This window comes from Papio anubis, chromosome 14 (assembly GCF_008728515.1).
Source record: "Papio anubis isolate 15944 chromosome 14, Panubis1.0, whole genome shotgun sequence".
NCBI classification, from domain to species: Eukaryota; Metazoa; Chordata; class Mammalia; order Primates; family Cercopithecidae; genus Papio; species Papio anubis.
Genome location: NC_044989.1, coordinates 25,131,787 through 25,154,944, shown reverse-complemented (window position 1 = coordinate 25,154,944; position 23,158 = coordinate 25,131,787). Strand labels below are relative to the sequence as shown.

Genomic DNA, 23,158 nt, shown 5'->3' with positions numbered 1-23,158 from the left:
TTTTAAAAACCATCTCTACTGACCTCCAGATACTTTCTACCTATATCATCATCTGCTTCTATCCCATCGAAAAAATGGTATATCTTATTAACAAAGAAGGAACCTCCCACATTTCTGGAGCATGTGATAGATGGTGGCCATTTCGGTATCATGAAACTCAATAGTGCCTATACCTTGCTGAGATCTGTACCAAAGGAAGATACAGATACAGAACATCTGGTGCTCAAGGTACTCAACTGGTTTTAAATGTTAAAAATCAGCAAAACCAATCTAATAAGTTGTGCCAATTCTGTTTTTTTAAGTTTCTATAATTTGTAGCATTAATGTCTGCTTTACACCTGGAAATACTCTTTTCAGTTATGTCTTACAAGAACAATGAAGGTTTTGTATGTTTGTTTGAGCCAGAAGTCATTTTTAATGTATTACTTTTTTTTTTTTTTGGGAGATAGGATCTTGCTCTGTCGCCCAAGCTGGAGTGCAGTGGTGCAATCATAGTCAATGCAGCCTTAACCTCCTAGGCTCAAACGATCCTCCCACCTCTGCCTCCTGAGTAGCTAGGACTACAGCACGTGCCACCATGCCAGACTGATTTTTATTTTTTATTTTTTGAGACAGGATCTCACTCTGTCACCCAGCCTGTAGTGCAGCGGCACAATCTCAGTTTCACTGAAACCTCAACCTCTCTGGGCTCAGGTGATCCTCCCACCTCAGCCTCCTGAGTAACTGGGACTGCGAGCGTGCACCACCACACCCAGCTAATTTTTGTATTTTTTTTGTAGAGACAGGGTTTTGCTATGTTGCCCAGGCTGGTCTCGAATTCCTGGTCTCAAGCCATCCACCTGCCTTGGCCTCCCAAAGTGCTAGTTTTACAGACGTGAGCTACTGCGCCCAGCCAGCAGGCTAATTTTTATTTTATTTTATTTTATTTTATTTATGTATTTATTTTTGAGATGGAGTCTTGCTCTGTCACCCAGGCTAAAGTGCAGTGGCATGATCTCGGCTCACTGCAACCTCCGCCTCTCGGGTTCAAGTGATTCTCCTGCCTCCACCTCCCAAGTAGCTGGAATTACAGGCACCTGCCACCACACCCAGCTATTTTTTATATTTTTAGTAGAGACAGGGTTTCAACATTTTGTCCAGGCTGATCTTGAACTTCCAACCTTGTGATCCACCCGCCTCGGCCTCCCAGAGTGCTGGGATTACAGGCATGAGCCGCTGCGCCTGGCCAGCAGGCTAATTTTTTTTTTTTTTTTTTTTTTTTTTGTGGAGACAGAGACTCACTATGTTCCCCAGGCCATGTTATGCCTTCTAAGAATGCATCTGAGCTGTTGGCTTTCATGGTGAATTGTGGCTCTAGTGTAGGTTCTATAGTAAAGACTTCATTTAAGTTTGCAAGTGCTTCTTTCATTTTAAACTGCAGACATATGCCTGTCTTTCTAGCAAAGCATGTTAGGAGTTCAGAAAGGCTGTGACATTTGGGGGTCAGTTACGATTAATTTATAGTTTATAATATAACCATTACTGTCTGGTTTTGAATATTAGAGAAGAAGCTTTGAAATTTGTGCTATAATAGTTGAACATGATATATACCAAGAGATATTGGTGATTATAAAGATGTTTGTGGTATCAGAACAAATTGTTACAAATCATGAAATTTTATTGCATGGATTTATGTTCTAGGAATTATAATTTTTTATTCTCATTTTTCCTCTGAGAATACCAAAAAGGAAATTGAATGCAGTGATATCTTTAATATTGAAATACAGCAGGTGGCTGGGAATGGTGGCTCACATCTGTAATCCTAGCACTTTGGGAGGTTGAGGTGGGAGGATCACTTGAACCCAGGAGTTCAAAACCAGCCTAGGCAACATAGTGAGACCTTGTCTCTATTATTTATTAAAAATTTAAAATATATATATAGCAGGTAACTATATTAGTTCTGAAAGCAATGTGAAAATGTCTTTATCTTCTTTTAGAAATAGATTGCTAATAATACATTAAAGAAAAGCCCATTCTCTTTCCAGGACCAGAAAGCTGTTGTGCTGGGTTTGGTTCTTTCATAGGGATTGTCTCCTTGTTTTAGTTGGGCAATTGATATAAAAGAACCAGAGGCAAAAATATAAATATAGGACTAAATGTAAGCTAATCTCTGTGTTCACTTCCATCATTAGTCAACCTAAAACAACCAATTAATTGACTATAACTCAGCACAGCCACTAGCATTAATAGTCTTGAAAGTTTGGGACCTAAGTGGATATCTGTCTGAAGACAGGTAGTCAGATAAATAACTGGAAATTGACTTCTATCCTAGAGAGGCGCATTTCAGTTCTCAATGTCTTACTTAGACGCCTGTCACAAAGGGAGGAATGTAGAACAATAAGCATAGTACTATGGCTTAAAAATCAAGAGACCAAAATATGTTCCCTGCAAATTATTTTCCATCTTGGATCCTCTCCATTAAATGGAAAAATCATTTTTAAAAATACCTACACAGAAATGCAGTTGGTTTAAGAAGAAAAAAAAAATGCATAGAGATGGATGGAGAGAGGAAGAGATCCTTTTTTAACGTCTGGGTTCCTTGGCTCTCCCTGAAAGATTTCCCCTTGAGCTTTTATTTGAATGTACTATGAAACCTGCAAAACAATAAAGACTGTGGTCCCTTAATAGTCACTAAGAATTGCTAAGTATAACCTCTCCAAAAACGTTATACATAATTGACTCTGTCCTTAAACGAAAGGAGAAACCAGAAGGTAGTTAGTTCCCAAGCACCTAAATATGAGAGAAGGACTTTCGGCTTCAGTTTTATGCTTTTGATGGACAAATCTGAGAAGTATAATCATGCATAACTTAACAGTGGGGGATGCATTCTGAGAAATGCTTTGTTAGACAATTTTGTGTTGTGTTAACATCAGAGAGTGTACTTACACAAACCAAGGTGGTTTCGCCTGCTGCATACCTAGGCCGTATGGTGTAGCCTAGGTTTGCAGCAGGCACAACCATCAAGGTATGTGTAAGTACACTCTGTGTATGTATGTAGCCTCCTAGGCTACAAACCTGTACTGGAGGCAACTGTTACACAGAGGTATTTATATATCTAAACATAGAAAAGGTACAGTAAAAATACAATATTGTAACCTATTATAAAAATATATGTGGTTTGTCATTGACCTAAACATCATTGTGCAGCACATGACTGTACTTCTTCCAGTTTAAAAGAGGAAGTGAGAAATTTTCCAGGAGAAGTATTTAGCAATAGTCATTTGATTCCAGATGCAAGACAGAACCCTTTTGTAGCTGAACCTAGTAGGGAGGGAGAGGGGTTGAAGAATGGCTGGAAGGCAAGATACCTGGCACCTTTTTGAGAAGCTTGAATTCATTCCTTCAGGACTTTCACAAGAAGGAGAAATGGACAGACCTGAGTCCAGAAAACCTGCACCTAAAGACCTGCACCTAAATGCTAACCTTCAAGTTTAAGTTTGGATTAGGGGTTATAAAAGACAACATTCTAATTAGGGTATAGGTGTAAAATTTGGATTTGTTGTTAAGATTCTAGTAGAGAATTAATCAAAGTTTGTTCCAGAGTCTTATTTTTGAATGTGGTATGTAACAGTTTGTTTTGGTTAAAAGTTTACAAACTAAGTCTGAGGGAAACAAACTAAGTCTGAGCTCTAACCAAATCTCAGGAACAGCATGCACCTCGATGTTACGACCTTTGTAATATATGATGAATGCCAGACACCTAGTAATGTTGTACCTAAAATGTAGAGAAATTCACCAAGGGGCAGAATTTAAATTCTTATGTACTAAAACTACAAAGCAAAAGCCACCGAAGTTATGTCCTGTGGTAGTGTGTTTATGATCAGTTGCTTCTCCTGGTACCCACAGCTCAGTGGCCCTGTGGCTTTGTGAGAGAGAACCTCTTGCTGAATTTACTTAGGCTTGAAGTATCGATTTCTGCCGCACTCCGCCTGGGTCCCGCTGTGCTTACCGCGAACGATCGTTGGTCCCTTTGCTCTTATCATGCCTATTGTCGTTTCCCTTGTTTCCCCTAGTTGGTAATTATTAATATAAGGCAAATGTCTTTTTTTTCAGTCCTCCTCGCCCTCTGACTAATATGAATGACACCGTGGTTAGCCACATGTCCTCTGGAGTGCCCACTCCCACCAAGAGGTACGTATGTCTTGTGCCTTCGACTTGAGTGTTGGCCTTTGCTACTGATTTGCAGTGCCCCTGTCAGAAATGAGGCCTGAAAAAGCAGGTTGTTCCACCAGGCAGAAAGGACTGGTTTGCTTTCTCTTCCTTTGGCCGTCTTTTAGTCTTAATTTCTACTTTTTATTTTCCTTTTTTTCCCCCCACTGACTCACAAATACAGCAACTGAAGATTGGCTTTCAGTGGTGCCTCAGGTGGAAACTTCATTTGTGACAAGCAGTGGTGACAGTGTCAGAGCAGATTAGGCACGTTTCAGATCCGTTTTTTAACCTGAAACAATGTTTTGATAGTCATGAGTTTCAACAGTTTTGCCTTTGAATTATTTGAGTGTCAAAGATCATTTTTGCTCTTTGATTAGATGGTGTAAATTGAATTAATCCCTTATAAGATTTTCTCCTAAATCGTTCTGTATATGATTTATAAACATTTAAGTTGAAAAGCCCTAGTGTCTCTCTTTTGGTTATGCAAGGAGTTTGCTTTAGGGGCCTTCAAGGAATGAGAACTGTGTACTTCTTTCTCCTCTTTATTTAATTTGCTCTTCTCCAAAAATTCTCTCAGGCAGGACTTGAAAGAACTATATAAAGTGGCTTTCTATTTGGTATACGCTGTTCCCTGACCAGAGCAATGCAAAAACTCCCTCAAGGGCACGGCCATTAAAGAATTCTTTCTAACAGTCATCACTCAAAAACAAGAAAACCACAAAGACATTCCAGCCCACCCCCTAGTCCTTCCTGGAAAAAAAAACAATTTTGTGCCATATGTACCGATTGCTTTGGATTAATTCAGCTATGGAAACGCTATAGAAATTTTGACTATGTAATACATAGTGCTTAAGACAATGATGTTTGTTCCCATTGGCTAAAACTCCTAGGGCAATGTTTCTCAAACCTGACTGATGAGAAGAATCACCTGGGTCACTTGTTGAAAACAGATTTCTGGGACAACATCATACCCAGTGAATTGGAATTTCTAAAGATAGGATCTTGAGAAGCTACATTTTTATTAGCTGATTCTTATCATCAAGCAAGTTTGGGCAATAGCCTGACAAGGAAGCTAATGAGTAAAGTGTAGGACTACCCTGAAGAGAGAAGTTAGGGACTTAATAAACCAGAGTGGCCTGATAATACATTACCTGTGTGGAGACCCAGGACCTGACCAGGTAAGAGTACTTGCCTTTAGCCTCGTTAGGGCACTTTCCAGCAGTGAGAGAGTCAGGCCACTGCTTCTGGGCAGAGCTGAGTGGTGCAGGGCACCAGAGCATGGACTCTTGAGCCAGACTCTGTCTGAGTTGGAATGCTGGCTCTTTGCTTACCTTGAAATGTTCTCGTCTTCATTTTTAATTTAATTTTTTTTTTTTCAGAGACACGGTCTCTCTTTGTCGCCCAGGCTGGAGTGCAGTGGCCCAATCTTAGCTCACTGCAACCTCTGCCTCCCAGGTTCAAGTGATTCTCCTGCCTCAGCCTCCGGAGTAGCTGGAATTTCAGGCACCTGCCACCATATCTAGCTAATTTTTTTTTTTTTTTTTTTTTTGGTAAAGATGGGGTTTCACCATGTTGGCCAGGCAGGTCTCAAACTCCTGATCTCAAGTGATGCAACCGCCTCAGCCTCCCAAAGTGCTGGATTACAGGTGCAAGCCACCGTACCTGGCCTTGTTTTCCATTTTTTATCTCTGAGTGGGGACAAAAATAATATCTACCTTTTGGGGTTTATGTGAGGATTTCATATATTATTTTTATGACTTAGGAAGTAAACTGGAATGTGAGAATAAGTGAGGAAGAGACAGAATGATTTACCAGTAATGCCCTCTCAAGCAGGAAAGGAATTTTTATGGACGACTACAAAGCAATTAAGCCCGTCCCACCTACCTAGATATTACGATAACCCTTGCTGCCCTTGGATTTCAGTTTTTTATGTTAAACACCCATAGCATTCAAACCCAGACTCCACATCAAAGATGTTTCCATTTCAAAACCAGGCAGATAAGGTGGCCTATTCAAAGAATTCAGGTCATAGTTTTCATGTTAATTATAAGAATACCATCTCATTCAGTAGCATTTCCCATCTGAATTCTTCTCATCATTTACTAGTTCTGTCATGCTAAGTCACCCAAGTACATGAGGGTGTACACCTTGGTGCCCGGTGACAGGGGAGGAGGGGGAGTGGGGGGGAGTAGGGGGGGGGGGGGAGGTGGGGGCGTGGGGGAGGATGCCATGTGTTATATGTGCCACATTCAGTGACCGCAGCTGAATGTGGCTGCTAGAAGCTGTTAGAAGGAGCATGGCTTTCTGGACAACGTTTTCTTGCTTGAGAAAACTAAAAGAAGGGAGCAGTAATAATCATAACCACCTCTGTAGAGAACTACCCCTTAGGCTTGCTGTGTTACACCCCCAGGCTTAATTGTAAGTAGCCAGCTGTGATTGCCAGTCACAAAATGGTATCTGTCATTTTTGAAAGCTGCTTCAGATAATCTATAGCCTGGATTAAGATTTCATCTTAAAGTCAGCGTTTCAGCCAGCACCTCTTTCTGGTAGAATTAGCCCACCCTAGAGGTGGTTATCGTAAACTTTGCAAGGGCTGACCAGCAGGCCAAAGGCAGCCAGAGCGCAGACCAGAAAAGAAGGTTGAGCTCTGATCGATCAAGAAGCACAATTACTTGAGTAGAGGCTCCATAGGAACAAAATGCTCCTATCCTACCAATACAGCCCCCAAGATTTTAGGGGATTCCATTTATATTCAGTATGAGATTATGATATACCATGTGGATACCAATTACCTAATTCATAGACTTGGCTTTTCATGGCCCCAGTAACCAAATAGTATAAATTTCCAGGTAGTATTCTACTTGCTTCCTTAAGGACTCCTCAGCTTTTCTTCCCTGCTCTGAATGTGGACAGACCTGTGTGGCCAGAGTCTAATGGAAGCCAGGAGCCCAGCATGTCTTGCCGGCCACAGAGCCTTACTCTGCCCAGACAGGAATGCTCACGGAGATAGAGCAGCTACTCTCCAGAATAAGAGGTTTCTTTTAGAACTCATCCTAAGACGTCAGTCACGGAATGAGACAACAACATGCACAGCGATAAAAATGCAGGAAAAATTTTAAGTGCTCTAGTTCCTACCTTTTAAATAGGCAGTGCATATAAAAATAGTGATAATCACAGTGGCCAAAAGTAATGCTGTTAGTCCAAGTAAAAGATGATCTGAATGTAAGCTTTACTTTTCACAGAAGACCTTATAAATGGCAGAGATGATGACTGTCATGTAAGATACCATAAATCATGTTCCTGAGAGGTTCCACTGTAGGGATTTTTCCTCCCTAGTAATCTTTTAATATCCCTAAATTGATATCTTATAACTGAAAAGAAATTTTGTCTTTGCCTTAGGCTAAATAGTTTCTTGAAATTTACTTTCTTTTGAAAGCGTCTACATAGTACATTTAAAAGCAAACAAGAAAACACTTTTCAAAGCTTTAAAACGTAGGCTTAAAATACCCCTCCCTGTCCAATTTCCTCCGAGACCTGCGTCTAGACCTCTTTTTTCCCAGGGTTCAGAATGTGAATTGTGTTCTTATGCTCTGTACTGTTCTATTATTTTAAGTCACCTTATATTCAGACAAATATGGAAAATGATGCTAATGTTTTTTATTTTTAAATGTCTTCTAAAACTTTAGCTGTAATTGTTTATGGATACTTAAAGCTTAACAATTCTGTGGCAATTTCGTATAACTATGGAAGTAACAAAAGCCTTCAGTATGCAATTTTGTGCTTTGTGCATTCAGTTGGTATATTAATATTATATCTCCTTTAGCTTCAACTATTAAAATTGAACCTTAAAAGGCAAAACCCACAAAGCAAAGGCGAAAAGCAGAAAGGGAAGGGCAGGAGAGTACACTGATCACGAAAGCAACGGGAATGCCCCCAGGCAGCCCTCCTTCTCCGAGCTGCCTCTCTCTGTGTGCCTTCTTTGCTCCCCGCCACTGCAGAACAGCTGCTCCCAAGCTGCTGATGCTTCCAGACACACACCTACCTACAGCCTTGCTTCTCCAGGGGTTGTGCTTTTCCTCCCTTGGATTAGAAAAACGCAAGGAAGGATTCTTGTGTCCTGGATTGCATTACTGCCCATCCTTGGTGTATGTGACGGGCCATGCCCATTAGAGCTATGGCATCAGAGCAGAGGGAGAAGAATTTCCCCCAAAGAAGGGTATACTGTCAAGAAAAGGAGAGAGAGAAGAGGCTGAGGTGGGAGGATGGCTTGACCCCAGGAGTTTGAGGCTGCAGTAAGCTATGATGGTGCCCGTGAATAGCCACTGCACTCTAGCCTCAGCAACGTAGCAAGACCCTGTCTCTCAAAAAAAAAAAAAAAGGAGAAGCAGCAGAAGAAGAAAGAAGAAGAAGGAGAAGCAGAAGAAGAAAGAAGCAGAAGCAGAAGAAGAAGAAGAAGAAGAAGAAGAAGAAGAAGAAGAAGCAGAAGCAGCAGCAGCAGCAGAAGAAGCAGAAGAAGAAGAAGAAGAAGAAGAAGAAGCAGAAGAAGCAGAAGAAGAAGCAGAAGAAGCAGAGGAAGAAGAGGAAGAAGCAGAAGAAGCAGTAGAATAAGAAGCAGAAGCAGCAGCAGAAGAAGCAGAAGAAGCAGAAGAAGAAGAAGAAGCAGAAGAAGAAGAAGCAGAAGCAGAAGCAGCAGAAGCAGCAGAAGCAGAAGCAGCAGAAGCAGAAGAAGAAGAAGCAGAAGAAGCAGAAGCAGCAGAAGCAGAAGAAGCAGAAGAAGAAGCAGAAGCAGCAGAAGCAGCAGAAGCAGAAGCAGAAGAAGCAGAAGCAGAAGAAGCAGAAGCAGCAGCAGAAGAAGCAGAAGCAGAAGCAGCAGAAGCAGCAGCAGCAGCAGAAGCAGCAGCAGAAGCAGGAGGAGGAGGAGCAGGAGGAGGAGGGGGAGGGGAAGGGGAAGGGGAAGGGGAAGGGGAAGGGGAAGGGGAAGGGGAAGGGGAAGAAGGAGAGAAATCCCGGGCAAGAAAAATAACGGAAGTTGTTAGCAGACCGTGGTTTTCCTACCTAGCACATAACTGTGTGCACACATGCACACACGCAAGCCTTCCCATATACATTTCCACTTCCAGAATTTTCCTTCTTCACATAAGGCAGCCATCCATGTACAACTGCCGATGCTCTCACACTTTTCCCAGGAGTCTTAGCCACCTCTTGTGAAAGGGACGAGGTCCAGGGTATCCAATTTATACCCATTCATCTGGACCAGGCCTAGGTATCTCCTTTTGTGATTCATTAGCCCATTAAACCATGAACCAAATGATGCATTTTAAACACTCACACATACAGTATACAAAGGTAAAGATCTGCAAATAGGATAATTGTAATTTAAAGACGTAGGGAAAAGGAAAGTAACAAATAGCATGGCATATTAAGCCACATCTGCCTGTTTCATCCTGAAACACCACTAAAATGACAGCCAAGAGTTTTTTTTTTTAAGTAAAAACTCACAAGAACAAGAAAAATGGAAGAAGAAACAATAGCAACAAAATTTTGGTAGCAGCCAAGCAAATGGATGAGTGGTAACGAACTTAGCAGAGAAAAACTAAAACGTAGGCTGAAAGTAAGACAAGCCTGGAAGAAAGCCAACCCTAGGAATTAGAACACTCTGGAAACACAGATTCAGAATGATTGGCTCGTAGTCCCTGGAGAAGGTAGAGGTACTCAGAAATTACAACTATGGGCTTCTCTTTTGGGTGGCTTCTGAAAAAAACTATTTTATGTATTGTATCACACCTCCCTTTGCATAGATGTGTTTTAGAAGAGGTCTTTTTTCCCTAACACCTCACTTTTATTTCTCTCAACAAATAATATTTTCTCAAAAATAGAAATAATTCTTTCTATTCTGTTTGGTTCAGTTGTTGATGATGTATTGACTTGGGACATAATACCATCTTTGGATGGGGAACTGGTAAATATTAGAGCCTATAATTCTGAGTAGTCCTAATTGCTAGCACTTTTAGGTAAGGGCGAGATTTTATCATAGCATATTTACTTTAACTTATACTTCATAAGAAAGAAAAGCAGTTTTTGAAGATCAGAAGATGCCACAATATAAATATTATTTCTGAACTGTAGAAACATGAGGAAATTAAGAGGTGAGTTAATATAATAGTACACGCATACCTCAGAGACATGACAGGTTTGGTCCCAGACCACCGCAGTAAAGTGAATATTGCAATCAAGTGACTCATACAAACTTTTAAATTTCCCAGTACATATAAAAGTTTAGCTTACACTATACTATAGCCTCATAAGTGTGCAGTAGCAATATGTATTTTAAAAGTATGTACCTTAATTTAAAAAATATTTAATTGCTAAAAAATGCTAATGATCATCTGAGCCTTCAGCAAGTTCTAATCTTTTTGCTGGTAGAGGGTCTTGCCTCAGTGCTGATGGCTGCTGACTAAGCAGCATGGTGATTGCTGAAGATTGGGATAGCTGCAGCAAATTCTTAAAATAAGACAATAATGAAGTTTGCCCCTTTAATTGACTCTCCCATTCATGGAGGATTTCTCTGTAGCATGTGATGCTGTTTGATAGCATTTTACCCACGATAGATCTTCTTTCAAAATTGTAGTCAGTCCTCTCACACCCTGCCACTGCTCTGTCAACTAAGTTTACATAATATTCTAAATCCTTGTCATTTCAACAATGTTCACAGCATCTTAACCAGTAGATTCCATCTCAGGAAACCCCTTTTTTTTGCTTATCCATAAGAAGCAACTCCTTACCTTTTCAAGTTTTATTATAAGATTGCAGCAATTCAGTCACATCTTCAGGCTTCACATCTAATTCTAGTTCTCTTGTTTTTTTCTACCACATCTTCAGTTACTTCCTCTACTGAAGTCTTGAACCCCTAGAATTACATGAGGGTTGGAATCAACTTCTTCCAAACTCCTATTAATGTTTATTTTAGCCTCCTCCCATGAATCACAAATGTTTTTAATGGCATCTAGAATGGTGAATCCATTACAGAGGTTTTCAATTTACTTTGCCCAGACTCCATTAGAGGAACCACTCTATCTATGGCAGGTATAGTCTTACAAAATGTATTTCTTGCGTAATAAGACTTAAAAGTCAAAATTACTTCTTGGCTGGGTGTGGTGGCCTATAATCCCAGCACTTTGGGAGGCCGAGGCAGGTGGATCACCTGAGGTCAGGAGTTCCAGACCAGCCTGGCCAACATGGTGAAACCCTATCTCTACTAAAAATACAAAAATTAACTGGGCATGGTGGCATATGCCTGTAATCCCAGCTACTTGGGAGGCTGAGGCAGGAGAATCACTTGAACTCAGGAGGTGGAAGTTGCAGTGAGCTGAGATTGTGCCATTGCATTCCAGCCTGGGTGACAAGAGCAAAACTACATCTCAAAAAAAAAAAAAATTACTTCATGATCCAGGGGCTGCAGGATGGATGTTGCGTTAGCAGGCCTGAAAGCAACATTCATCTCGTTGTACATCTTCATCAGAGCTCTTAGGTAATCACATGCATTTTCAATGAATGAGCAGTACTGTTTGAAACCTACTTTTTTTCTGAACAGTAGGTCTCAACAGTAGGCTTAAAATATTCAGTAAACCATGCTGTAAACAGATGTGCTGTCATCCGGGCTTTATTCTTCCATTTATGGAGCACAGGCAAGGTAAATTTAGCATAATTCTGAAAGGCCCTAAAATTTTCAGAATGGTAAATGAGCATTGGCTTCAAGTTAAAGTTGCCAGCTGCATTAGCCCCAGCAAGAGAGTCAGCCTGTCCTTTGAAGCTTTAAGGCCAGACATTGACTACTTCTCTCTAGCTATGAAAGCCCTAGATGGCATCTTCTTCTGATAGAAGCCAGTTTCATCTCATCAAAAATCTGCAGTTTTTGTGTAGCTGCTTTCATCAGTGATCTGAGCTAGATCTTCTGGACAACTTGCTGGAGCTTGTCCATCAGCACCTGCCACTTCACCTTGCACCTGCATGTTCTAGAGATGGTTCTGTTCTTAAACCTCATGAGCCAACCTCTGTTAGCTTCCAGCTCTTCTTCTGCAGCTTGCTCACCTGTCTCAGTCTTCATATAATTGAAGAGAGTTAGGGCCTTCCTCGATGAAACTTTGGCTTAAGGGAATGTTGTGGCTGATTTGATCTTCTATCCAGACCACTAAAACTTTATATCAGCAATGAGGCTGTTTTGCTTTCTTATCATTTCTGTGTACAGTGGAGTACCACTTTTAATTTCCTTCAAGAGTTTTCCTTTGCATTCATAACTTGACTGTTTGGCACAAGAGGCCTCGCTTTCAGCCTTTGTTGGCTTTCGACATGCTTTCCTCACTAAGCTTGAACATTTCTAGCTTTTGGTTTAAAATGAGAGACATGCAACTCTTCCTTTCACTTGAACACTTAGACATCATAGTAGGGTTATGAACTGGCCTGATTTCAATATTGTTATGTCTTAGAGAATAGGGAGGCCTGAGAAGAGAGACAGAGAGACGGTCAGTGAAACGGTCAGAACACATATTGATTGATTAAGGTGGCTATCTTATGTAGGCATGGTTTGCGGCACTCAAAAGCAATTACAATAGTAACACCAAAGATGACTGATCACAGATCACCATAACAGATATGATGATAATAATGGAGAAGTTTGAAGCATTGCCATAATTACCAAAATGTGCCACAGAGACACCAAGTGAGCACATGCTGTTGGAAAAAATGGCACCAGTGGCCTTGCTTAACTCAGGGTTGCCACAGACCTTCAATTTGTAAAAAGCACAATATCTGTGAAGCACGATAAAGCAAAGCACAATGAAACAATGAGTGCCTGTATTAAAATGGCTTTCTGACTGGGTGACAAAAGAGTTTATCTTGTTATCTGCAGAATACAGTAGAATGACAAAAATCACTATTTTTTGGTTTTTTTAAGACCGAGGACAACAGAGTTGTTGGGGGAAACTAAGAAAAGGAACAAAACAAAAGTGGTCATGTCAGAAACTATCCATATGTGGACTCTGAGCACAGATTCTCTTCCTACCTGTGAAATGAGAAAGATAGAGTTTGTTTGAAAAGCAAGAATAGTTAATGATGGTTTCAGGAAACAGCTAACTTATACGAAGTCTTTGTGAGAATTTTACCAAGTCAACACAAGGATAGTTTTTTCTCCAGTGTTTTTTTTTTTTTTTTTAAAGACAGAAAAGCAGAGTAATTGAAAATTAACACATAATCTTAGAGAACTGCAGGGTCCTTGATGTTGGCAGGTGTCCAGAGCCTGTCTGACAGCCTGGGCAGACCGCCAGTTTTCAGCTGCTTCTGGGTTGGGATTAGATTCCATTTCCACTCAAGCATTTAAGGTAAACCTTTCACCAGTTCTAACTCAGATTAGTACAAACAGAAAGTTTGAGTATTTCCAAGTCCATACTTAAATACCTTAGTTTGAAAAATAGAAGCTGACAGAAGCATAGTAAGTAATAGTTTGCTTCTTCTTTACATTGGACTGAGGCTTGAGGTCCTGAGCATGACCAAGCGTCACATCCATCATAGACCGTCGGCAGAGCCAAGTGGAAGGAGCAGGTTCGGGGAAAAAGATCTCAAGTGTAATGTTGTCGTGTTCAGATTGAGATGTTTGTGGGATGCCGGGAGTGAAGACAAGCTTTGTAAATTTTGGATGTGGGTGGGGCAAGGAAAATTGTGGATCATTTTCAGATTTCTTCCTGGCTTGAGTTAAGGTCCCTTTGGTCAAAACACTGGAGGAGGATTTGTGCCAGAAGAGGGTTGGGAACCAGACCATCGTTTTTGTCTTCCAGATTCTTCCAGCGAATCTCACGTTCACACCAGCAAAAGGGATACAAATACTTAGAGCCAACAAATGACCAATAGAACCTGACATGCATACATGCACACACACCCCTTTTCTCCCTAGCAGCCCCCACACAGACTCTCTTCCTCTCTCACTATATAATGTCTCTTTCTCTCTTTCTGATACACACACATGAACACACACGTGCTTTTTAAAAACACATTTTTACACACACATGCTTTGGGGCTTTTCACTGAAATACCTTTTGACCTTATCTCCTAAGAGGTTGACTCAGTGTAGTTGCTACGGTCAAGTGATGGTGATGGGCCACAGCCTGGCACATAGAACAAACATCTCCGAATGCTGAAATTCCCATGCTGATCCAGCCTAGACGTACTATGTTTAACCAGAGATTTTTTTCACTCCTCTTGATATGAAACTAGTAAAATATTTCAGCTCACTGTAGCTAGTAAAGCAAACACTTAAATCAGTACAGTTCTCAACTTTTTCATGGATCTTATTGGGGAATCTCCAGTCTACTCCCCACTTTACCCCCAATTTAGTCTTTTCTTTGCACCTGTAGGGGTTTTTCTGAAATGCAAATCTGATTATGTTGTTATCCCGATTAAAACTTTCCAGGGGCTCTTCTTTGCTACGGCATGGGAGCCAACTAGCCACATGTGTCTGTTGAGTACTTGAGATGTGACAGAGAAAATGAATTTTTAATTATTTATTTAGAGATGGAGTTTCATTCTTGTCACCCAGGCTGGAATACAGTGGCACAATCTCAGCTCACTGCAACCTCCACCTCCTGGGTTCAAGCAGTTCTCCTGCCTCATCCTCCTGAGTAGCTGGGACTACAGGTGTGTGCCACCACACACGGCTAATTTTTCTATTTTTAGTAGAGATGGGGTTTTACCATGTTGGCCAGGGTGGTCTTGAACTCCTGACCTCAGGTGATTCACCTACCTCGGCCTCCAAAAGTGCTGGGATTACAGGCATGAGCCACTGTACCTGGCCTAATTTTATTTAATTGGAGTGAATTGGAATTTAAATAGCCATAGGTAGCTGATGGCCACACAGTTCTACAAGCTAAAACCCCCATTCTTCTGTGTGGCTTACAAGGCCCTTGTTTCTGAGCTGACCCTTGCCAGCCTTTCCAGCCCTACCTCATCCCACTCTCTCTTCTCAGCATCCATACTCAGAAGCACTTGGACCTCTCACAGTGCCCCAGGCAGGCAGCTGCATATGCCACTTCTCCCTGAAGGACCTCCCCATCCTTTTCACCTTTGTTCTCTCTTCTTTGTCATCTAATTCTTCCTTGTCATCTTAGCTCTGACTCCTCCAGGAAGCCTTCCCTAACACCCTAAAACTGTATTATGTGGTCTTCTGTGAGCCACAGCGTCTGGTACATATCATAGTATCATAGTAGCTGTTTGTTCGATGTCTTTCTAGACTACAAGCTCTTTGAGGGTGTAGACTTCCCAGGCTTGGGCCAAAAATGAATTCCGTCTCTCAAAATCTTCTTGCTGCTGCTTGCCTCTTAATTGGTACTTCCTCTGCTAGGAAAGGGATTTTCTTTTTTCAGTTATTTCAAATAAATCACTAGTACTGCCTGCTTATTCCATTCAGAACGGGGAAATTAAAAAGAAAGGTATTATTTCTCTACTTTATACATATTATGTGTAAACATAATATTACATTGCCTTTCACATGAGTAATTAGTAGGAAGTTTAACTGATTACTAGAATTTTATGTACATTAAACCCAAGCATTGATTGATGGCGGGTCCTTAACCTCATAGAGCTTATTTACTCAGGAGGAAAACATAAATGGGGGGGGTGGGGAGGGAAGAAAGTGGAAGGACTAGATATGTTTTCTTGTTCAATATGATATTTATTTGGTGAAGATTTTTGATGCAGGCCAGGTGCGGTGGCTCATGCCTGTAATCCCAGCACTTTGGGAGGTCGAGGCAGGTGGATCTGGATTGCTTGAGGCCAGAAGTTTGAGACCAACCTGGCCAACATGGCGAAACCCTGTCTCAACTAAAAATACAAAAATTAGCCAGGAATTGTGGTGTGCACCTGTAATCCCAGCTACTCAGGAGGCTGAAGCAGGAGAATTGCTTGAACCTGGGAGACGGAGGTTTCAGTGAGCTGAGATTGGGCCACTGTGCTCCAGCCTGAGCAACAGAGTGAGTGAGACTCCGTCTCAAAAAGAAAAAAAACAAACAAAACACTTTTTTCATACACTTCGTGTTGGGAAAGAGGTCACTTGACAAATTTAGATAGCATCACCACCACTACTTTATTAAGACAAGACCCCACTGGGTAGATATGCACAGGAAAGGTGAGTGGTGATGAACAGTTCTTAGAGAGCCCCATGTCACTCCAGCTTCTCCATTCTGTCCATAACCTGGCTGTGCCAGAGAACCTATAGAGCCTGGCATGTCATTGCGCTTGTTTGTGTCTCTCACAGGTCCTCATTGGACAGCATTATTTTTTCTCATTAGCTTGTAATGCAGTGAAGGCACAGACTAGTTTCTTTCCCTTAAACAGAGTTGATTGCATCAAGCCACAACCTATGAGACAGTGAGCTGTTGGAAGGATGTTTTTCCTGTACCCCCTTGCCCTTTGTGGCTAAAGTCCTTTGAGGAGAGATAATCCAGATGGGGAGTGTCCTTACATTCTGTAAACCCATCTCTTCCACACTAGTGCCTTGACATTGTGTATTTTTTTTAGTGACAGAGGAGAAAAGGACCTTAATTTGCTGAGAATTATTTATGGTGTGCTGCAGGATCACATGTTAGAGAAGAGTAACATTGCTTGCCCCATGGATCTGAGAGTCTCAGTCAGGCATTTAGAATACTGTTATACCAATATAACAGCAGGCATGTGTTTACATTGCTGCAGCAGAACACAGCTTTACATACTGTGATCCACAGTTGTTGTCTTCAGGCCGGGCACTGGCTCACGCCTATAATCCCAGCATTTTGGGAGGCCAAGGTGGGTGGATCACCTGAGGTCAGCAGTTCAAGACCAGCCTGCCCAATATGGCGAAACCCCATTTCTACTAAAAATACAAAAAATTAGCCAGGTGTGGTGGTGGGTGCCTGTAGTCCCAGTTACTTGGGAGACCAAGGCAGAGAATCGCTTGAACCCAGGAGGCAGAGGTTGCAGTGAGCTGAGATCACACCACTGCACTCCAGCCTGGGTGCAACAGAGTGAGACTCTGCCTAAAACAAAACAAAACAAAATAATGTTGTCTGGTGTAAGAATCTACTCTGAAATGTGTTACTTTCAGTACTAATCCCTAGCCTGCATCCACTTACCTAGGGTTTCCTTGCTAAAGTCACTGATTATTCTGGGTGTTCGGGTTTTCACTGGAATATTTTTTTGTATGTCTTTCTTCTGCTTTGGTGGTTCCTACAGATTTCTCCCACCATGGCAGAACTATTGATATTTCTTCAACTTCAGGACTTTCCAGAGTCAGAGAATTGTCTTATAATTTAACTGTTAGAATCAGCTGGCCTTGTGCATTTATTGTGGAGGACACAGAAATGCTTTCCTGAGCTTCTCACTCAGCATTTCTAATAGAGCTTCCGTGTGGGATCTTTCTTGGGACAATGTGGTCTATTTGAAGTTGTGGAGGCCAGGCTATGTGAAAGATGACAGTGGTCTTTTCTTCTCCTAGCCTTAAATTTTAGCAGATGATAAAGGGAAACAGCAGCTAGATTGATTTATGTTTATTTTTAAGAGACAGGGTCTTGCTCTGCTGCCCAGGCTGGAGTTCAGAGATGCAGTCACGGCTCACTGCAGCCTCAGACTCTTGGGCTCAGGCACTTCTCAGCCTCCCAGGTAGCTAGGACCATAGGCATGTTGCCACCACACCAGGCTGAATTTTTCATTTTTTTTTTATAAAGACAGGTTCTCGCCGTGTTTCCCAGGCTGGTCTCAAACTCCTGTCCTCAAGTGACCTCCCACCTTGGCCTTCCCAAGTGCCAAGATAGATTGAATTTCAGATTGAAAATGACTGAATCGAAAGTGACTGAAGTGACCCACATTCCAGTGTGTGGCTAATTTTTGGTTCCTTCCGTCCTTGGTTTCCTTCCTTGGCCTCTGTGACTAATTCCTCTGGGCTCACTCATTTCTTATATGCTGGTGCTCTTTAGGACCCTGCCTTGGGCCTACACTCCCATTTTAGTGATCCTACATCTAACCTCCTACCCAAATCAATCCTCCGAGTTCCAGAACCATTTATCTCAGTGCCCACCTGGCATTTCCACTTAGGTTTTTCACAGACATCTTAAAGCCAACATATCTAAACCTAGACTTTCTCCCCTGTTTTCACCTCTCATCACCCTTTTTCACGTCTTTTCACCCTCTTCCTTCTCCACAGCTTCAGCTCAGTAAGTGGCAGCACCAGCCACCTCTTGCTGAAGCCAGAAACCTGGGAATCTTTTTACTCCATCCTCTCTCTCTCTTCCTCTCTCACACCAGCCAGCCAGTCACTAAGTCACTATTTTTTCAGCTTTATTGAGTTACAATTTATTTACAATAAAATTCGTCGGCCGGGCACGGTGGCTCATGCTTGTAATCCCAGCACTTTGGGAAGCCAGGCAGACATGTCGATCACTTGAGATCAGGAGTTTGAGACCAGCCTGGCCAACATGATGAAACCCCATCTCTACTAAAAATAGGAAAAATTAGCTGGGCGTGGTGGTGCGTGCCCGTAGTCCCAGCTCCTCAGGACACTGAGGCACAAGAATCACTTGAACCCAGGAGGCGGAGGTTGCAGTGAGCCGAGATCATACCACTGCACTCCAGCCTGGATGACAAGAGTAAGACTCCATCTCAAGTAAGTGAGTGAGTGAATGAATGAATGAATGAATGAATGAATAGGCTTGGGCAACCATTCATGGTGCCCAGCGTGTCTCCCCAGCCTCATTTTCCAGTGCTTTCCCCTACTCTTCAAACTGGGACTCTTTCAGTACCTGAAGTATGCTGTAAATTCTCTCAACTGCACTTTTGCACTACCCTTCCCTCTGCCTGGGACCCTCTTCATCCAACATCTTCACTTAGCCAACCCTGTTTGTCACCCAAGTTTCAACTTTGATGTCACTTTCTGAGGGAGGACTTTTCTGATCTCCTGGACTAGGTCAAATCTTCTATTTATGATCTCCCCAAACATCCTTTTATAACATTCCCTACCCTTATAAATAATTGATTAATATCAGTATTTCAGTATTCCTCTCAAGATCGGGCACTTCTCAAGGATGGAGCTACATTTGTTTATCACTGTAGTTCCAGTACTGATGTAGTATCTGGCACATAGATACTCACTAAATGTATTGAAAACTCGGTACAACTAAATATTTACTATTTGGCCACTCTGTGTCATGCAATTCAGTTTTGCCTCCCAATCAAAATTCCAACTGCAACTACATTGAACTTGATGCATTTATAGCTTATCCTTGTAGGATAAGTCATTAAACTATTTTCTGACCTTATAGGTAAACCCTTTAGAGTTTATATCTGTTTTCTAAAATAACCACATATTAGGGACCCTATCATTGACCAAGAACACACAAAAAGTGCTTTCATGAGGAAGGCAAGAGCATTGTTCCGAAACAGATTTCTAGTGTTCATGTCTAGCAGCTACTTTGTTTTACACTTGACCCTGATTTAACTTGTTGCTCCTGGCTTATTTCTTAAACTTGGCTTTATAACCTCGTGTTGACCTCTTGTCAGACTCCAAAGGCCAGTTTCTTGCTGTGGTTCCCTTTGGACTGCTGTCCTTGCACTTTGGCCCTCGGTCGTTTTGTTGACTTACATACTATCTTCAAACTTAGACCCAGTGGAGGAGCACCTGAAATCCTTGTGGCCACTGTTCCAACATGGACAGTCCAGAATAGCGTATTGCAGCCTGGAATGGTCCTGTTAGATTAGGAGCACCCTGGAATTGATCCTGGGCTAGAAGGTTTGCCAGGAAGAAAAGTATGTTAATTCCAGAGTTGCTTTTCCTGGGAGCTTCTTCCTGTTGTGACGACTTGGAAGGGTGCAGCTATCTTCCTTAGTTTCTCACCTTCATCGCAATGAATCCCTAGGCTACCTAAAACTTATCTAAGGCATAGAAGGGTTTGAGAGCCACTTTGGAATCAAAGCAGACTTATGGATGTGGTTGTAAGCCACTTTAGTTCCTAACATCCACCTAAATTCAAGAATATAAGACAAAGACTCCTGACCTCTTCTCAGATGTCGGCATGGTGCACAGGTATATAACTGGCCTCAGAACACTTCCAAGCCACCACATGGTATACACAAGGGCAGGGGCTGGCAAACTACAGCTTGTGCCAACTCCTGCCCTTATGTATACCGGGTGTATACTTGTTTTGTAAATAAAGTTTTATTGGAACATACTTGTTTATCGGCTATAGCTGCTTTCCCTACCATGGCAGACTGAGTAGCTGCAACAGAAACCTTATGGCCTACAAAGCCTAAAATATTTACTATCGGGCCCTTTAGGAACAATAAACATTTCACCTTGTCTTGGATTTAGAATAAGGATGCTAAAAAGAAGAGATGCAGCTCTATATACAATTTTTTTTTTATTACTCAGAATTTCAGAGCTGATAAAAGGTACTTTATAAGTCGACATGTTGTGATCCATTACCGTACTCAAAACAGATAATGAAATATGATTACAAGGCTGGGCGCTAGTGGCTCACACGTCTAATCCCAGCACTTTGGGAGGTCAGGGTGGGAGGATCACTTGAGGCTAGGAGTTCGAGACCAGTATGGGCAACACAGCAAGACCCCATCTTCACAAAAAAATTTTTTCTTTAACTCTCTGGGCCTGATGATACCCGCCTGTAGTCCCAGCTACTCAGGAGGCTGAGATGCAAGGATTGCTTGAGCCCAGGAGTTTGAAGCTGCAGTGAGCTATGATCACATCACTGCACTCCAGTGTAGGTGACTGAATGAGACTCTGTCTCAAAACAAAGAGAAAAGAAAGATTACATCAATTTAGTAGGCCTTTACATCTTCTTTATTAGTAGTATAGTAGCAGTAGTCAGAGGTACAAATTTGGCCCCTTTGAAATTTAGAATAACAAATATGGAGATGAATTTCTATTCTCTCACTTCAGCTTGCCCAAGGACTTGATTATTGGGAAGATTAATGTGACTTAGTGTTTGAGTTCCCATGAAAGTAAAAGAGTATAATATACTTATTCAGAGAGCAGCTGGTAATTACTAATTGAGAGAAGGACTACCTCCATCAAGGAAGATAATATTAGAAATAATTGTCCTACCAACACTCAACCAGTACATTAGAGATTGCTTTGACGGAACTCTTCGGTGCTTTTAACCTTCAGAGATGACTCCCTTAAATATCTAACACTTTGAAACAGTGGTTACCAGAATTACTCTCATTGTTTGAGGAGAAATGACAGTGTTGGGGAAAAAATTATCTTAAAATCCATTATAACAACTCTTTGTAGTATTCCCCAAATTCTGTATTTTCACTTACATTACATATATAAAAATTGAGGTGCCATAAGAAAACCTCACTGAACTCTGCCTGTCAATTCAAGAACAGAAATTCAGTCTAAACTTCTGCCCCAAATTGTGTATTTCCCAAATGCGGATCAGCTCCCTGGTCACAAACGCACTGTAACTGTGCTCTTGCACTGACAGCCACCTCAGCGCAGCACTCACCTGGCTGAGTGACTCGCGGCAGGAGCTCCCCCGCCTTCTCTGCCACGGCACCTGATGTTACTCCTGTCCTTTGCTGCTGTCAACTCCATTTCGCTTTAAGTGTGGCGTGGCTGAGAGAGTATGAGCCCTGAAGTCACCTAGGCCTGGGTTCAGGGTCAAGCTTTGTCACTTACCTGTTGACGGAATTGTCAACACTTACACTTAAGTACTTTACACTTAAGTACTTCTTTCTTTTTGTTTGTTTGTTTGTTTAAGACGTTGGTTGTCTGGCTCTGTTGCCCAGGCTGGAGTACAGTGACACAATCTCGGTTCACTGCAAGCTCTGCCTCCTGGGTTCAAGCAATTCTCTGCCTCAGCTTCCCAAGTAGCTGGGATTACAGGCACGTGCCACCACGCCCAGCTAATTTTTGTATTTTTTAGTAGAGACAGGGTTTCACTATATGTTGACCAGGCTGGTCTCAAACTCCTGACCTCAGGTGGTCTACTTCTCAGCCTCCCAAAGTGCTGGGATTACAGGCGTGAGTCACCACACCTGGCCTTAAGTACTTCTTTAGAAGTAACAAATTACTTCATCTTTAGGCTAATTCATTAGTTCAGCAAATATTTGGTGAGCATCTGATATGTGCAAGGCACTATTTTAGGAGGTGCCTGGTGATTTAGCCGTGTAAAAATAGGTCCGTGCTTTTATGTAGCTGCCGTTCTAGCAAAGAAGACAGAAAAATATTGTTTTATAATATAATAAAGAATAGCGGTAAATGCTGTGCAGAAAAAGAGAGAGTGAATGGGGCAGAGAGTTTCAGGTTTTAGATGGGACGATCAGGGAAGGACCCTCTGGAGAGATGGCTTTGATCAGGAATCTGAATGATGTGAGGAGGAAAGAAAGCCATGCCAGCATCTGAGGGAAGATCGTTCCAGACAGAGGGAATGGGGAGGATAAAGGTCCCATGGTGGGAAGGCACTGGGTGTTTTCTGGAACAGCAGAAAGGTCAGCATGGGCCGAAGCGTGATGAGCAGAGAGACGAGTGTAGAAAACCAGCGGGAGAGGCAGCAAGGGGCCAGACCACGCAGGGGAGATGGGATTTGATTTTTAAAAAGCATTTTTAATAAGATATACTGTAGAATAGTTTTAGGCTTAAAGAAAAGTTGCAAAAGTAGTACGTACAGTAAGTTCCCATATACATACATACCCCTTCCTCTTTTTTTTTTTTTCTTTCTTTCTTTTTTTCCGAGACAGAGTCTCACTCTCACCCAGGCTAGAGTGCAGTGGCTTGATCTTGGCTCACTGCAAGCTCCGCCTCCTGGATTCACACCATTCTGCCTCAGCCTCTCTAGTAGCTGGGACTACAGGTGCCCGCCACCATGCCCGGGTAATTTTTTTAATATTTTTAGTAGAGACAGGGTTTCACTGTGTTAGCCAGGATGGTCTCAAA

The 23,158-nt window shown here is 41.9% G+C and overlaps 1 protein-coding gene across 48 annotated transcripts in view; it reads left to right on the top strand.

The window, feature by feature from the left end:
* Window positions 1-23,158, top strand: part of DTNB (dystrobrevin beta) — a 311,592-nt gene that overhangs the window by 203,154 nt on the left and 85,280 nt on the right. For all 48 annotated transcript variants that reach the window (XR_002516573.2, XR_001893946.3, XM_017947357.3 and 45 more), the window contains one exon: window positions 4,093-4,170. Coding sequence is in view for 46 of the 48 variants with exons in the window: in XM_017947357.3 (XP_017802846.1) it covers window positions 4,093-4,170 (78 nt within the window). In the remaining 2 variants the exon portion in view is untranslated. The remainder of the gene's footprint in view (window positions 1-4,092; window positions 4,171-23,158) is intronic.